The sequence below is a fragment of the Microchirus variegatus genome (genome assembly GCF_963457635.1).
Source record: "Microchirus variegatus genome assembly, chromosome: 10".
In the NCBI taxonomy this organism is placed as follows: Eukaryota; Metazoa; Chordata; class Actinopteri; order Pleuronectiformes; family Soleidae; genus Microchirus; species Microchirus variegatus.
In genome coordinates, this window is record NC_139811.1 from 22,950,904 (window position 1) to 22,968,126 (window position 17,223).

Below are 17,223 nucleotides of genomic sequence, written 5' to 3' on the forward strand. Positions count from 1 at the left end.
AGGGCTTTGATGTGTTTCATGGGAGAAACAAAACTTATCAAAAGGTTTTGGTGGTGCCGAACTGACAAACATAGTCAGATGTTGTGTTTTTTATAATTTATATTTTAAACTGGGGTCCTTCTTAAAAGAAAATCACTGTCAGAGAGCACAATTATTACATTTTCTTATCATATTATGTCGAGTACTCCGACACAGAAGGTGGCGCTGTACAAATGTGGCACCGGCGTGTGCTTCATTTGTTCAGAACGTCACATCAATACCAAGCGGGAAGGATCGGGCTGCTGCCGCGGCATCTCCTGTGTGTAGTGTTTTGGTTTTCCCGTGTTCTTGAGCTGGTTTCTTAAACCAGGAGCGACCGAGGAATTAAACATGCCGCGGGAAATAATCACGCTTCAGCTGGGACAGTGTGGAAATCAGAGTACGTGTCTAGTTTTGTTGATTAGCGTTGGTATCATCCCTTCTCTATAGCCACTCCGTGTCCTGACAAAAGTCAGTTAGCTGAGGTGATGTCTGCGTAACGACGTCATATAAGTAATATAAATAACAGGAAATAATACAGTTCGACTAAAAACAAACACTTGAACCTATAAAACTTGTGTGTAATATGGTTTCTGCACAGCTAATCTGATGTACGTCAACGTTAGCCACCACCGCATATTATGCTAATTTGGTTTATTTGTGTTTATGTTGGTGATCAAATCATTAAAGGTCACAAACGGCGTATTAACGTGACATATCGTTGTTACTATGGTAACATCCTTCTTCTTGTCTTGTATTTTTCAGTCGGTTTTGAGTTTTGGAAGCAGCTGTGTGCAGAGCATGGCATCAGTCCAGAGGGTATCGTGGAGGAGTTTGCAACTGAAGGCACCGACAGAAAGGATGTGTTTTTCTATCAGGTAAAACTGCATTATTATTATTGATTAGGAATCACAGTTTCATTATTGTGTACACATGCATACTACAATATACAATTTTCGAAATTAAAAGCACTTGCAATATGATCGTGTTCATCACGAATGAAGAAAAACGTCAATATTTCACGTGAGTGACTTGTAAATCCTGTCTTAACTTACCAGCATACGGTGTTTGTGATATATTTTTTTAATATGTCTATGGGGAGAGGCATCTTTACTCATGACTTATTATTTGTTCATTCATATGGAAGAGGATTATGGACACATATTAATTGTTTTGGAAATAAGATTCAATAAATAAAAAAAGCCATGCCTTGTCTGGCATGAACAACCATACCATGGTCAAAGTTACTTAAAGGTGCATTATGTAATACATCTAAAGCAACTGGTCATAAAATCCTCCTAATATGTCACAGAGGACCAGGAATAATGTTCATATAACAAAATGAACTCACCAACAAAACTAGTACAACAAAAATATTTGCATTAAAAAATATATTTTGCGGACTGCAAAGTTATGTTTATGTTTTGGCATGAGGCGCCAGCTACCGCCGTCTACCAATCATTGGAGTCAGTAGAGTCTCAGCTGCCGAGCAACCACTGGTTGCCAGTTACGTCTGAGCTACAATGGCAGAGAAAACGAAACCTAAAAGACCTCGGTATGAATGTCAAAAATGCCAAGACAAAGTTTGTGGCAAAGCGAGGGTCGATATATAGGACATGCTTTTGGAGAGAGTTGAAAGCTGAGAGTAATTTCAAAACGGTTGCAGAATTGGCTACTACTTCTTATATTTTGAACTGTCGAGTTCTGTTTTGAACTGTTCCCTCGGTTTTGGAGGTCCGTGCTGAAATGGGAATAAATTCTTTGCTCCACATCTTCTTCAAATCATTAAAACTGAATCATTTTGGTATGTGGACAAAAACAAGACATTTGAAAACATTATCATTTCCAGGTTTGAACTTCAGCATGTAGTTTTGACCTTTTCTACATACTTGTGTTGTACAGATTTTTTTGCTGTCCCAGGCAAAAGAAGAACATGACGCAATTGTGGCGATTTCTTTAGTCATGACATCTGTCATACTGTGGGAAAGGTTTAACAACCAACTACAGCCTGCTAAAAAGTTAAAGGCTAAAAGTTAAACTTAAAATACATGTCACACATTGTGATTTGTATTAAGCTTGACTGCTGAAATGGCCCAGACTGAAGGAGCCATTATTGAACTGTTTTACCACATCCTTAATGTATGTCATTGCCATTTCCATTCACCACACTCATCCATGTCCATGTTCATCTGACACTTGGAGACATGTTTTTTTTTTTCCCTCTTTTTGTGTTTTTTTACATGAACATTAACAGAAAGTTTGCACACGATTGGATGCTTGCACCAATAAGCTGTTGAAACTTGTATTGCATACTTCCACTGATGATTCTGTGCAGTTACACCTTTTTTTTGCCACTAGATGGCGTTATTGCAGTGTAAATTGATGCTACTCAAACACAGCTACATACAGGCAGTTCAACTAACCTCTGGTTGTTGTTAAAACTCCACAGGCTGACGATGAACACTACATCCCCCGTGCCGTCCTCCTGGACCTGGAGCCTCGAGTGATCCACTCCATCCTCAACTCCCCTTATGCAAACCTGTACAACCCAGAGAACATCTATCTTTCTGAGCATGGAGGAGGTGCCGGCAACAACTGGGCCAGTGGATATTCACAGGTGATCACAGGTTTTGTTTTACACGTTCTTTATTGTTGCACAAAAAGACTTGACTCAAATCTATTTTCTTAATCTATTATTTTTTTTAGGGCAAAAAAATCCAAGAGGACATCTTTGACATCATTGACCGTGAGGCAGATGGCAGTGACAGTTTGGAGGCAAGTTTATCGTTCATGACATGCGGACATAACTGTGGCAGTGTTCATCCACCCTTTGAAAACTGGATTTTTTGCCTTCCAAGAAACAACTTGATACCATATGGCATTGGCTGTGTGTAGAAATATGATGTGGTGCTGTCAACTGACTCTCAAACCACACTAGAGCAACTTGCTACTGAGGCCTGAATGTCAAACATTCAAGAAAACCAGTGAAGCATTTTTTGATTCATAGTTAATGTTCTGGGCACAGACAAGTGATTTTTCGTGGCAGTTTTTTGTCACTTTGTGGTGGTAATTTCTCTGTCACATCATAGCAGTCTTTCATGTCTCTGTAGTTGTTTTTTTGTGGGCCATTTTGAATCTCCTTTTTTATAATTTAGAGTCTCTTTCAGTAACATTTTGCAGGTGTTTACGAGTGGCCCACTGACCCTTTGGGGCCCCGAGCCTGTGACTAATAGGCCTGTTCTGAAATCCGTCCACGGTCTGAATAATATCAGGGAATACATGATTGCAATCAAACATGACTTGACTTTGTCTTTGTTGTTTAAAAGCCATGTTTAAAAAAAAGAGAATGATTTGATTGAAATAACATGTTAAAATGGAGCCAGGGCCTGTCATCTTGAAACCAGCAAAGCCCCAGACCTTTACTATTATTCTTAGCCTCTATTTTCTGTCTCTCTCTCCCCCCCCCACCTTCAGTGGACTTTCTTCAGCTGCCAGCCTCCCATAAAATAACACTCACATTTCCCCTCTAAGGTCTGCAATTTCTGTAACTCATTCACATTATGACCCCACATTATTATTTAGTGCGTGCACTCATGTGTGCATTGGATAGGAAGGTGGGCCGAGTTGCCGTGAGTGTGTGTATGTTGGCAGGGTGTGGCATGTAGAACGTCTGGTGATAATAGCCGGGCGAGTGTTGAAGGCAGGTATTACAGGGTTGTCTTGGGGGGTATGAGGGAGCCTATTTGTAAGGTGGGGCTGCACTCCCATTTATATAACTGCCTAGAAAGAGAGGTATTTGGTCACCCACACACACACACACACACATTTAGCTTTCTGCATCAGCAGAATTTACAGTAAGCTTTACACACTCACACGTGGCACAGCTGCTTCTATGTAATGAGTAAACCTTTTTTTTGTCTTCCAGGGTTTTGTCCTGTGTCATTCCATTGCTGGTGGAACAGGGTCTGGACTGGGATCCTATTTGCTGGAGAAACTCAATGACAGGTCCACAACTACCACTACATTTTTCTTAATACAGATTTTTCTGTGTCTGATCCAAAGTAATTTGATGTGTCATGTCTGTGCTGGGGACACACGGTTGGTGTAGTGGTTAGTACTCTTGCCTTTGCAGCAAGAAGACCCAGGTTCAAGCCCCGGTTAGAACAAGGGCCTTTCTGCATGAGTTTGCATGTTATCCCCATGTGTGTTTTTCCCCGGGTTCCCCGGCTTCCTCCCACAGTCAATAACATGCAGATTTGGGTATTGGGTAACTGGACAAATTGACCGTAGGTGTGAGAGTGTGAGTGAATGGTGGTTTGTCTCTATGTGTGGCCCTGCGATGGATTGGCAAACTGTCCAGGATGTACCCGCCTATCACCCCATGTTAGCTGAGATAGGCACAGCACCCCAGCGACCCTCCTGTGGAGGATAAAGCGGCAAATGATGGATGGATGTTTGTGCTGATGCATTTGGCACTAAACCATATTCAGCTATCTAAAAAACATATTTCTCCAACTGTGTACAATATTCCACTACATGACTTGGTTAAAATCATGCTGTTTTTTTGTTTCACAGATGAAATACACTAAGATGTTTTGCTTATTTGTTCTTTTATTTGGCTTAAAGTAATTCCTCACAGCTGACATGGACACATATTCTGGTCACATGCCGGCAGCGGTGCATGTCCTTAGTGAAGGATTTACATGATATTTAGGGTTCGCGGATAGTATAGTTTTTCTCATAACTAGAAATCGTTACTGGATATTGCACTTGCTCATCCTTGACTCTTCTTTGAAATCCTTGAATTCTTGTGTGAATAATGTCTTGCGAACTGCAGGTACCCAAAGAAGCTGGTGCAGACTTACTCCGTCTTCCCCAACCAGGACGAGATGAGCGACGTGGTCGTTCAGCCGTACAACTCGCTGCTGACACTGAAGAGGCTCACCCAGAACGCAGACTGTGTGGTGAGCGTTAAGCACTCGCGAATTGATGCCGATGATTAATCTCATTGCTCCATTATGCTTTACTGTTCAGCCACTGGACTACATAAATACCCTCCCAGGAAGACACAAAAATAATTGCATTTGTTTTTACGAGTGCTGGTTAGCTTTTAATCGCCGAACCAGTGGAGCAAATCAAAGCTAAAATAAAGCACAAAAGCGAAGCAGTTCGAATGCATGACAAATGGTGGGATGGCAAAATACATTCTGAAGAAACAGCAGGAGTCAAACCTCTTAAAGGTCACATGTCAAACAGTGTGATGTACCGAAGCGCTGAATTAATATAGAGGTATCACGATACATTTACAGCACTACTCGTACGTTTCAAAACATTTGAAAGTTACTTTAATGAGTTGTTTTAAGTTGCCACACAACTCTGGTTTTAGGCTGTAGCTGCTGTGTTTGTGTCGTAGACTAATTAAGAAGCAAAATGCAGTGGCAGCGCTGAGGCATTACAAATCGAACTTATTCAATCTCAGTCTCCAATTGGTGATTGTATTAGTCCGAGACACTCTAATGGGGTTTCTCTCAAATACCTACTTCCTCTGGGGTCTTGCATAAGCCCCCTCATGTTGATTAAATTGGCTGGAAAGCTAATAGAATCTGTCCCAGAACTGGGCTCCCCTGTTGCGGCCGTACAGTGCGTCTTTCATGCTCGGCTCTCCTAACAACAGCTCACTGTGTTTCTCCTCACAAGGTTTCTTGACTACGTCATTACTCAGATACCCTCTCAGTCCTTCTTTAACTTCGTAGCAGCGTAATGACTTTCAGCGTGTTGTTGCGCCGGAGGCAAACTCTTCACTGCACTCTCTCTTCGTTTTTCTGAATAAATTCTCTGCAGGTGGTGCTGGACAACACGGCTCTCAATCGCATCGCCACGGACAGACTGCACATCCAGAACCCCTCGTTCTCGCAGATCAATCAACTGGTGAGTTGGTGTCACCCACTAGGTTTCACGTTCTAATTCACCAGGCAGAGAACAAAGAAATACGTGGAGACAGACTGCCACAGACGTGTGTCTCCCTACTACAAATATTACAAGATTCAGAAACTCGTTTGACAAGTCAGTTGCACGTTAGACTGGATTTCAGCTCTCCAAGAAATGAGTTGCACGTGTCTGCACATAGAGAGGTGTTTTTTTTTCTCTTTAGGCCACCCACATTGAGATTTCATGACTTTACACTGAATGCAAAATAAACAATTTGGATAAGCTCCTTTCCCTAACTCCGATTTAATTAATTTGTGTGTCTAACTGAGCCTTCATGCCCCAGGTTTCCACCATCATGTCTGCGAGCACGACCACCCTGCGCTACCCAGGCTACATGAACAATGACCTGATTGGCCTGATCGCCTCTCTCATCCCCACACCCCGCCTCCACTTCCTTATGACCGGATACACACCGCTCACTACTGACCAATCGGTGAGTTGTGGTCAAAATGGCACCAGAATACACCCAGCAGTGTATTCTGGTGCCATTTTGTCAGTATTTTTACTGTATAATACTTATTGTCTCTGAGACATTGACTGTTTTTCATCACATTTTGCCTCAGGTTGCCAGTGTGAGAAAAACCACAGTGCTGGATGTGATGAGGAGGCTTCTGCAACCCAAGAACGTGATGGTTTCCACAGGAAGAGAGAGGCAGCCGAGCCACTGCTACATCGCCATCCTCAACATCATCCAGGGAGAGGTGGACCCCACACAGGTATGTGCGTCCCCGTGAGTGTACGAGGTGTCCACTTCACGTTTGCTAACATGTTTTTGAAGAAGGATTAAACTCCACCCACTCCACTACAGGTGCACAAAAGCCTCCAAAGGATCCGAGAACGTAAACTTGCCAGTTTCATTCCATGGGGTCCTGCCAGCATCCAGGTTGCGCTGTCCAGGAGATCTCCATACCTGCCCTCAGCCCACAGAGTCAGCGGTCTGATGATGGCCAACCACACCAGCATCTCCTCTGTAAGTACTCATCTTAACCTTTAAGGCTAAGAAACGTAAACCTAGTTTTCAAAAAGTGAAACGACTCAAAAACGCTGCAGTACATATGCCAGGACTGTAAGTTGTGCTGTAACGCTACAACAAAAACAGAGAAGAAGACATGTAAACATTACAAAAACGGAGACAGAATGAACCGAGCCAGGGGAAAGAGGGGGAAATAGTGTGTTTGTTTACGTTACACACCGTTTAACAGCGACAAATCTCCCGACTTTCTGTTATAAACCTAAATACTTTACAAGAAGTAAAAGCACAATTCTGCTGCACGAGTGAGATCCATCTACTGCGGGCGGAGAGTTTGACACGCATACACAGCGCACATAAACAGAGTCACAGACGAGCTGTGGATGTTCAGTGCAGTCGACTGTGTGTGGAACAATCACTGATCTGTTTTGTTTATTCAAGTAAAAATAGGTTTTGTTTTCTCCTCTCTTCATTTTTTACGATTCAACACTTTTTTCATCCCCGTGTGTGAAAATCTCTAAAGACAAAGACACGTTCTAGTGACATCTAGCGTCTTTTCACACTGACTTTAGCTACTTTTCATTGACAGTAGTTGGTAACTCTGTCAAACAATCTCCAAACACAAGACAATGAATGACAGCGCAAGAGAGAGAGAGATGGGAACGTGACGTCAAAGTTTTGCTAAAGTAGCGTATTCTGTCCACACGGGAGACTGTGTAGACTGTGAGATTTTCCCACGAAAAGCTGTCTCCGTGTGGACGGAACGCATCTCCGAAAAAAAAAGGATGCATATTCACCTATACTGTTAACTGTTACCATCTCCTATTTTGGTGATTTGCGATTGTTTTGATCAACCACAGCAACAACAAATTCTCATTTAATATCCCTGACCTTGTAATTTAAAGTGAATATACTTAACACTGTTGTTATTCACTGTAAAGTGTTCCTGTTTTTGATCTGTCCTGCAAAAAAAAAAAACGTGTGAGTTTTCAACATTTAGAGCAGATTATTGACAGGAAATGTTCATATTGTTGCACTGCTGATTGCAAGTGACCGAATTAGGCGTGTGTAGAAATAACCATCCTCTGGTAACTACACAAGTGTAGCCACATGAGAGTTGCAGCTTTCAAAGGCAGGAAGTACTGCATAGAGCTGGCATCATCTTGCTCTCCTAACAATACCACTGTCAAGTTGCGGTGCAGAACTTGGACGTATATATTTGAATGTTTGAACTCCTATCTGCCAGAGCATTCAGACTGAGACACATCTGTAACAATATAATTTGAATCATGATTCAAACCACAATCCAAATCTGATTCATGTGGGCTTTTATTTCTGCTGTCCAGTTTTTCGTAACCAATCTTGATAAGGAAGGACAATCAGATTTAGTGTTTTCTTCCAGTCTGAACAAGACCTTGGTCACTTAATCTCGTCAGTTAGGGAGTGTCTGCTATCTGCGAGGGGGGTGACTAAAACAACAACAACCTCCCATAGTTTTTGCTTCTTCTGAATACTTGAGGAGGTGCATTGTCCTAGAGAGTGAAGTTGAGCTGCCGCAGCCGCAGTATGAGGGAGATTCCACAAAAATTAGGTTTTGGTTTGTTATGCTGCCAAACAAAGACATTTCCTCAAAGCTGGAAACATTAGTTTTTGTTTTCCTTTTTTTCGCTGGATCAAAACACAAGCTGTGAAGTTTAGGGGGAAACTTAGATCCTGCGATTTTTTGGCAAATTGCTTAATCTGAAATGACTTGAGATAATCTGTACAGCCGGACTCATTACAATGCCTCAGTTTGACTTCTTTTCAATTCACTGCAAGTCTCTAATACAAGTCAGGAGGAATTACAGCTTTCGGTGAAGTCATAGATTCCGTTTTTCCATTTCTTGTAACCGATTATTTCGAAAGAAGCAAAACAGAAAGTGTTTCTCAGAGAAGTCACAATAAGAACCTGTTATCTAAGCCCCTTTCCTGGTGTTAATGGTGATTTCCTCTCGGTTGGTGTCCCGCAGCTGTTTGAGCGGACGTGCCGGCAGTATGACAAACTGCGTAAGCGTGAGGCCTTCCTGGAGCAGTTCCGCAAAGAGGACATATTCAAGGACAACTTTGACGAGCTGGACAACTCGCGTGAAGTAGTCCAGCAGCTGGTGGACGAGTACAGCGCGGCCACGCGGCCCGATTACATTTCCTGGGGCACACAAGAGCAGTGAACAGACTCAAGTCAACAATCAACATAACAACGTTCTGACTGCGTTTACTTATACACAGGCGCGTGTCTGAAAATAAACACATCTGGTTTTTTGCTTCTTCCCTGAAAAAATTATTTATTAGCTTCATACAGCGTGTAATGCCCTCTCCTGCCTGAGGGGGCATGATCAATAATAACCATTGTCATGTCAATTATATCAACAAAAATGTAAAATAACAAATTCTGAAACCTAGTTTATAAGAATCAGTCTGCATCAGTGACTCCTCCTAAAGTCCACTTTGTTCCCTCATGACCGCGTTTTTTTTTTTTTACTTTTTCATAAACATATATAATGTCGCCTTGTTTTGTTCTTATTTTTTCCCCTTTACTCTAGCACTGATTTATGGTCCACAAAATGATTTTACAGGAAGAATAAATAGTGTGATGTCAATAGGCGTTATGTTCTCAAATCCCAATCTTTTAACATGCGGCTGTGTACCATCCATGTGTTATTTGTAGGACTGCTACTAACAGTTATCTTTATTATTGATTAGTCTGTCAATTATTTTTGATTGATTAATTTCTTTTGGGGGGACAATTAAATGTCTATTAAATAATAATATGTAATAATTTAATGTAAATTGGTGAAAATTATCAAGTGACGTTTCCCAAACCTCAAAACAAACATTTACCATAAAATGCCAAAGATATTCAATTCATTTAACGGTCTTAGCGAAGCAGAAATTGAAATAATTAGTTGGGAATGCTGAGTCTGCAATTTCCAATCATCTTTTCCCCAGTGTTTTTTCTGGTCGCTCGCTATCTTAACATTTAAGAAGCCGATATCAGGAACTCAATCAGTTATGAAAATAATGTCAATTTAAGTAAATGACTACTAATAAATTGTTGCAGTCTTAGCTTTTTTTTTTGTCACTGTACATGACCAGTGAGAACATGGAAGCAGGTTCATAAACATCTGCTATAAAAACACAGACATTTATCACGTGGAGAAAGTTTGCACAGATGAACACAGCCGGTGCACAAGGACGGATTTTTATTTTCATACTCTGTGCCTGTAAATACGCTCGTAAGGAGTTGGCTGCTTCACTGGCGTTCTCTTAGTTGTCGCAATGTCTCATGTGTTCCATGTTATTTGTGTGTTGGACCTGTTTAAAAATGATTAATAAACATGTTTTTTGCTGTAGCTGCACTTTTTTAAAATGTTTCTGCAGTTGCCGTCTTACGCACTTAAGGCTCATTGCTAAAGGGGAACCTAAAGGCACTTAGCAAGACACTTAACCGGCTATTGTTTTTAAACCAGGAAAACCCTCAGTACTGATCTTTGATGCTGGCGACAAACTTAAGCCAAACTTAAAGGAATACTTTACAGATTAGTATTTTAGAAAAATGTGCCCACCAGGGACACTTTGTCCTATTAGCGTAAATGTAAGCAAAGATGGAGGACACCATTTACATTCTGAGAATGAGGTCCATTCCCCTACGGGTGGATCTAAAAAGTGCGGAATTAGCCTTGCCGTTTCAAGCCTCAGACCAAGTGACCAAGGGTCACTGGTGGGCGCGTAACAAGAAAAAGAATAAAGATATTTCTCCACTCTGAGGAAACCAAGTTTTTCCTTTAAGGTCTTCAGGGGTGTGATTTTTCCATTTTTTTCAGCCTGAAAATGAGCCTCACGTGAATCATACTACTTGATTAATCGAGAAAATAATTCTAAAACTAAACAGTATATCTCATTAAACACTGAATAATAGCACCAACGTCTAAAAAATGTGGTAAAATGGTGTCTTTTTTTATTAATTACATACAGTATTTATAGTTTTTATTGCACTTCCAAGTTGGTTAAAAAACAAACAATAGTGCAAGTAACTATACACACATAACATAAAAATGTACCGTGCAGCATACAAACGAGCATAATACAAAGCGCTGACATAACGCAGTTTAGATTTTTTTCTTCTTTTCTTCTGTTCAAACATGGAGCTCAGAGCTGCCTGCAGCTGCAGTAAAAAAACAAGCTAAGATAGCGCTGTGACTCATCAAGGCCGTCCACAGTGAGGAATCTTGAGTTTTGAGACTGAATGGGTTCGTGTAGCAGACAGTACTGTTAAAAAAAAAAAAAAAAAAATCCTAACTATTTTGCATATTACAAATCAGTTGACTACTATAAGAGAAACGTGAAGGGGTGTATACAACAGTGTTACCTATTTTATGATCCTCTAGTGTAACGGAAAGTTAATCAGGGGGATTTGTCTGCGTTTAGGATAAATACTACTTATAAAAAGCTTATTAAAAACATCTTTGGTCCACGCTCAAACCCATGACATGGCAAAACTTTGGCTTCACAAAAATGCTACACAGTGAACACAAAAGGAGCTACACAGGATTTCCATATCTGAACTCAACCATGGCTCTCATCAGTTACACCGAACATCAGAATGCACCTCGGTTTCTATTTAAGACATAAAGGACAGGGGGAAATAAAGGAAAAAAAGCACATCAATTATAATAATAATTAAAAAATAGCATCTATGGCCTGATTAGAAAGGTTTCTGTTTAAATAGCAGGGGCCAGATGTTGAATGATCCACAGTATTAACTGGTCGTTTTACAGTATGTGTGGTTTAGGTTCAATTTTATCAATTATATATACATTGTGAAAATAAGAAACAAGCACCTGCCGAGTTTGCACTGCATTAGAAGTAACTGACAGAGGCAAAAAGTATCCAATCAGTCAAGTATTAACCAAGTTTTCATGTCAAGGATTACAGCCAAGACAAGCAGCACAACGAAGGACACATCAGAGCGTTTGGTGGAAACGACGTATAAACCAAAAATCCTCCAAAACAATCCTTTGGTTTCTGTTCACCCAGATCCCAAATGTGTCATCCAGGAAATGGGGGTTTCTCGATCAAACAGACACATGATGAAGATGCACACACACACACACAAATATACACACAACCACAAAAACAAAAAAAAAGAAAAGAAAAGAAATCTCATTGGTAAGAGTCTATAAGGGCCTGGCAGCCAAAATGACTTGGCTTACGGAGTCCGACATCTGTTTCCAGTTCCAAGTTCACATGGCTCACTGCATCAACAGCTCCAGGTAACGCAAGCCGGGCAGGGACCTTATGAAAACTAACTGTCTCTGATGAACATGTCAGCTTAAGGGCACGTAAGAAAGTGAGTGTGTGTGAGTGTGTGTGTGTGTGGGTGACAGAGTGAGAGAGCCGTGATCCCAGCAGCGCATGAGGGACGACTGCCTTCTAGGAAAAGGCAATACAAATATGGCACACTTTGAGAGAGAAGGTAAGAAGAGAGTGTTTTCCCACTTTGAGCCTTCATGGAGGGGGCGGGGAGTCCTCATAACTCACACTAACTCTCCCCGATGTAGCACACCAACATCTCACATTGTTGACAGGGCGGGGTGGGAGGGTGTTGCCATGTAGGGTAACAGAGGTGGTTGCGTGACAGCGTGGGCAGGAGGGGGAGGGGGTGGGTGGGTGGCGTTGTGCGACACCTCATCAGCAACCACACTGGTTTCTGTGGGTTTTCTGGCCTCACTTGCAAAACAGAACCCTTCGCCTTCCCCCTAGCCCGTCCCGTCCTCTCACCCTCCCGCCCTGCGTTGGCCAGCTCCTTCAGCTGGAAAGCTCAGCAAGGGTTTATTTTCACGGATGGGGAGTGAAAACAGCCCTCTCTTTGTTTTGGCTGCCGTGCTGCTCCCAGCGGAGGAGGCGCGGGGTCCCGAGCACTGGGGCTGGGCCTCCTAGGGGCCATGTGTAGAGGACGGAGGACGGTGGGAGTTGGGGGGAGGGGGGGTGCAGGTACGGGTCCCCGATCAAACGGGGTGCGAGGGCAACTCCAGGAGTGTCGGCAGCTGCATGGAGGCCAGGTGACAGAAGCCCACCTCCCTGCTTTCTGCTTTGGTGATGTCCACGTCCTCCCCTTTCCCTCGCTGGCGACGGATGGCACTGAAATATGCGTTCATCAGCTGCATGATCTCAGTCAGCTGTGACAGAGAGACAGAGACAGACAGAGAGAGAGAGAGGGAGGGAGGTAGGTCAGATGAGTGGCAGTCTCAGTGTCTGTCTGGCACTGTCACAGGAGGGTGGAGAAGGATGATGTCACCCAGCTGCGAGAAAAACTGGTTCCTCCAGAAGCCGAGGATGATGCCGTTTGGCAGATTCTACTGGGGACACACACTAACACCCCTCGTTTTAGGAAAAGAGGCCTCGCATGTGTGTGGACATTTCACCACTTTTGACATATACATCTGTTCGTCGGTCTCTCCGTTAACCTAACCTTGGTGGACTTGACCACTGAACCCACTATAAGCCACCATGACCGTTACCCCTTACTCCAGTCCAGCAATTGCATGCCTAAACATGGTGTGTGAGCAGCGTCTTCCAGCTTCAACCTTCACCTACACTTCAACTGTAACTGTAACCCTGGAATCAGCAGCTAAATCTTGCCCTCGCCATTAACTCAAGGCCTAACCATAATCACCCCCTGCAAATCCGCTCACTTTCTTTTTTGCCTGCCCAGTGGCTCAAAACCCTCCGAAATCATGTCGGAGCAATACGAGGCCTCGAGATCATAAAAGTACTAAAAAGCCTCTGTGAGATGTGCTTCAAGTCGCCTGTGTGTGAGAAATCACAGAGGGGTTTTTTGTTCAGTGTGGGAAGATGCAAGCAAATCCCCCCAAGTGAAAGGCAAGACTTGTTCTCTCCTGAAAAAAAAAGGCTCTGTTTGGAAGAACATCCATGTTTCTGAGAAATGTTTTGCCTAATATTTTATTCTAACCGCTGCAATAAAACTCACCCCCCAGTTGCCATTTAATGCCAGGAAGTTCGACGTTTCGCGGTGAGCGTGCAGCAGGTTGTGTGCTCTCCATTTAGACCAAATTAACGAGTGTTTTTAAAGAGGGTCAGCGAGCTGGAGGGAGGGCCGCATCGTGAGGAGACAGTGCGCTTCTTTCACTTACTCTGCCCAACCACGGCATGGTGATAAGGCCACTTGGCTCTGCACTGTACACAAACTGAACCCCACTCGTGGCTCAGGGGGATCATGTCGGACCTCAGAGTTGTACTGAATAAGAACAATTGCCCCCCTTCACCCTCAGCATGTACGTGCTACTTTTACCCTCACCCTTCACCACCTGGAGGCGAGTTAAAAGGAGTAGTGGTTCATGGTGCGCTTCATTTACGGTACATCAGAGTAACAGAAGTCAGAACTGGGAGTGATGTCACCTCTGAGATGACTGCATTCCTGTAGGCCTACTAATAAATGCAACAGCAGTTTCAAAAAAAAAAAGCAGAGACATGCTTTTGCCTTGTTTGTTTATGTCTTCATAGACAGAAATATTGATTTTTAATAATATAGTGATAAGATTTTTTTCCCCATATTGCCCAGCCCTATACTGAAGCAGAGAAAATGCCTGGAAAAACAAGTCCACCAGGTTTATGGTATGTACAGTACTGTGCAGAAGTACAGTACTTAGATTAGTTGTTTTAGCAATGCTATAACGACAATAGAGGATAATTATTTCTATTTCACTTTACTGGAACACATCCAGAAAATATGTATGCAGTTTCTTTGTCGTTAAAAGGGACACTGTGTAGTATTTATGGGTTTATATAACCCAAAATCCACTTTTTTTATACATATTATGTGCTCCTGCATTGTCTAGTCGCTGTATGATAGTTTTTGTTTCATTTTCGTAGTGTTTCAAAAAGTCATGTAAAATAACATGGTCGCGGGCCGCTGTTGCATAGCCACTGTTAGCAGCGAGACGCCATGTTTCTACGGGAGCCTGTAAGGACAAACGCGAGAGAACCAATCAAGCGTCGCTTTACTTGTAGCAGAAGTCCCGCCTCCACTCGAGGAGTGACGAGGACGACATTTGACCGGCTGAGGATACCGTAGCGCTCAGGGAAGGGAGGGTGTGAGCAGAGGAGCAGTTTGTTGTTGTACATTTCAGCCTCTCCTCTAGATGTCACTATACACTACTTACTTCACCTTTATAAAAAAAAAAAACATCCTCTACAGGTGTCAAGTATTTAGCGTGATCTATCCTTACACTTGAACAATAACACAGCTCTGTTAATACTGGAGTGGAACTTTTAATGTGTCCGCCGGTTCGAGGTTCGTCAGGTGGAGGCTCGGATGACTATCCTTGGCGACTACTTCTTCTGTTGTCTAAATGTTTTTTCTGCTTGGTGATCGGGCTTATACTCCAGCTACGGGAAATTCAGTTTGAACAGGCTCTGTCCACGCACATTTAACACGCTTCAAAAACGGTTCAAAAATCTGGGCTGCGCGCTGATGACGAAATCCGCATGCATGGAAATATACCAGGGCCCTTACACTTTACCCTACCTACCCCCTCTGCCTCAACAAAAACGGGGACACACATTGACTACACTAGAGCACAGATACCTGCCCATGGTGGATGCCATCAATATATACCACAATGATTGGATGATGTTGAAAATCTGCGATAAACTTCTATAAGAGATAAGATGAAGAACTGATGCTTGTTAATGATTAGTCTGAAATGTTGTACTCTTAAGTGCTGGTGATATCTCATAAGGTGTGTGTTTGTTTATCTGTGTGTGTGTGTGTAGTCATTTGGCTCAAATTTGCTTCCTCCTGGATGTAAAATTAACTTGTCATTTCCCATAATCATAAAAAAAAGGCTAACAAGCACCCGTGTGACAGTCAGAGTATGATTCAGCGAACTTTAACCGTTTCAGGTATTTGCGTGTGGGATATGATTCACTATACCTTGGTGGTTTCAAAAAGCAGATCCCGATCCCCAGCTGTGATCTTGAAGGTGTTGCTGTCAGATACGCCGTAGGAGCAGATCTGACCATAAGGAAACGACTCCAGGGCCTCTGCTTCTCCCTGCCGATATATAGACACGGATGTAGCAGCTACACCCAGCCACAGCTTCTGGGAAAAACTCCCCGTTGAACTCTGCAGGGAGGAAGCAGTAAGCAGATGTCAAAACAGTTATCGCCTAATTTTACCTCAAGAGTCCAAATGGCTCTTGAGCTCTGAGCGCTCCAATAAAACCAAAGCATGACCTCACGGTACTCACAATATAAAAATCCACTTCATAAAGAGTGCAACCAAAGCCCGACCACTGGCGAGCAATAGCGAGGTAGGCGGCCATACTGTCCCTGCGGCTGTAACCAGCCAGATCTTTCCAACGCTCCAAAATGGTTCCCATGACGGCCGTTGCCTCCTCCTTGAGTCGGCTCCGCAGGCGCATGTCCTGCTGCACTTTTTGCTTGTGCACCGCTGTAGCCGTGTGGCTCCACAGCGTCCCCGTGAGGAGGCCTTTAGGGAAGCGCTGTGTCGCCAGGCAATCCTGAGCCGCCACCAGACAAGTGGGCAAGGCTTGTGGGGCGGAAAGGGACACGAGGACCCGAGTTTCAAGCATGTCGCCAGGGAAAAGCTCATCCAGAGGTGGGCAGGGAGAGTGAGTGCTGAAGTCACCCATCAGGCACTGAAGCCTCAGGGCAGCTAAGGCTTGAAGGTCATCTTCACAGGCTGGCAGCTGGCCACGCACGACCATCTCATGACACTGAACAAAACAAGTAAATATGGTACAATGTGTCAGTTATAGCCTCGAGTCCCCCCATCAATCCTTTCTACCCCAACTAGTTTTATTCCGTCCCACAACTCTTTCATGGGAGTCCTCGGGAAAAATGTTCTAACGAAGCCAGTGCTGGCTGCCTTTTTGCCCCCTCTGCCCTGCAGCCAGTGCTCTTACTGGTGCTTTTTTACACACTGCTTTTTATTGCAATCACAGCCTATAACCAACATTAATGATGGTTTAGTTTAAAAGAAAGAAAGAGAGAATAATCCAATGAAATGCAAGGGAATTAATAATTGCAGGGAAATAGAGTGGTCACTCTGAGGTTACATCTATTTCATTAAATTTTTTATTCAGATAAAATCAATCTGTCATGGCTCCATTTCACAAAAATTTGACCATTCGGGTACATAAGGCCTGCACATGCTGGTGTAAACA

General features: G+C 43.0%; 2 protein-coding genes across 2 annotated transcripts in view; one reads left to right on the plus strand and one right to left on the minus strand.

The window, feature by feature from the left end:
- The first annotated feature begins 317 nt into the window (after positions 1 to 317).
- On the plus strand, positions 318 to 10,100 carry tubg1 (tubulin, gamma 1). The gene is made up of 11 exons (XM_083896290.1): positions 318 to 418; positions 784 to 896; positions 2,468 to 2,635; positions 2,725 to 2,797; positions 3,921 to 4,023; positions 4,856 to 4,982; positions 5,860 to 5,946; positions 6,290 to 6,439; positions 6,570 to 6,722; positions 6,815 to 6,976; positions 8,986 to 10,100. The coding sequence occupies exons 1-11, from the start codon at positions 370 to 372 to the stop codon at positions 9,181 to 9,183; spliced, it is 1,383 nt and encodes a 460-aa protein (XP_083752416.1). The 5' UTR covers positions 318 to 369; the 3' UTR covers positions 9,184 to 10,100.
- An 857-nt stretch (positions 10,101 to 10,957) lies between these two features.
- plekhh3 (pleckstrin homology, MyTH4 and FERM domain containing H3) overlaps positions 10,958 to 17,223 on the minus strand; it is a 40,305-nt gene continuing 34,039 nt past the window's right edge. The window contains exons 11-13 of the mRNA XM_083896115.1: positions 16,285 to 16,773; positions 15,969 to 16,160; positions 10,958 to 13,191 (exon numbers count right to left, since the gene is read on the minus strand). Of these exons, the coding sequence (XP_083752241.1) occupies positions 13,021 to 13,191; positions 15,969 to 16,160; positions 16,285 to 16,773 (852 nt within the window). The 3' untranslated portion in view covers positions 10,958 to 13,020. The remainder of the gene's footprint in view (positions 13,192 to 15,968; positions 16,161 to 16,284; positions 16,774 to 17,223) is intronic.

Excerpts from the sequence above, each read along its gene's own strand:
- tubg1 (XM_083896290.1), top strand. The coding sequence starts at position 370 with ATGCCGCGGGAAATAATCACGCTTCAGCTGGGACAGTGTGGAAATCAG. Across the intron at positions 2,798-3,920 it reads CAGTGACAGTTTGGAGGCAA|TAAACCTTTTTTTTGTCTTC; the intron begins GTTTATCGTTCA and ends CTATGTAATGAG. Across the intron at positions 4,024-4,855 it reads CTGGAGAAACTCAATGACAG|GTACCCAAAGAAGCTGGTGC; the intron begins GTCCACAACTAC and ends TGCGAACTGCAG.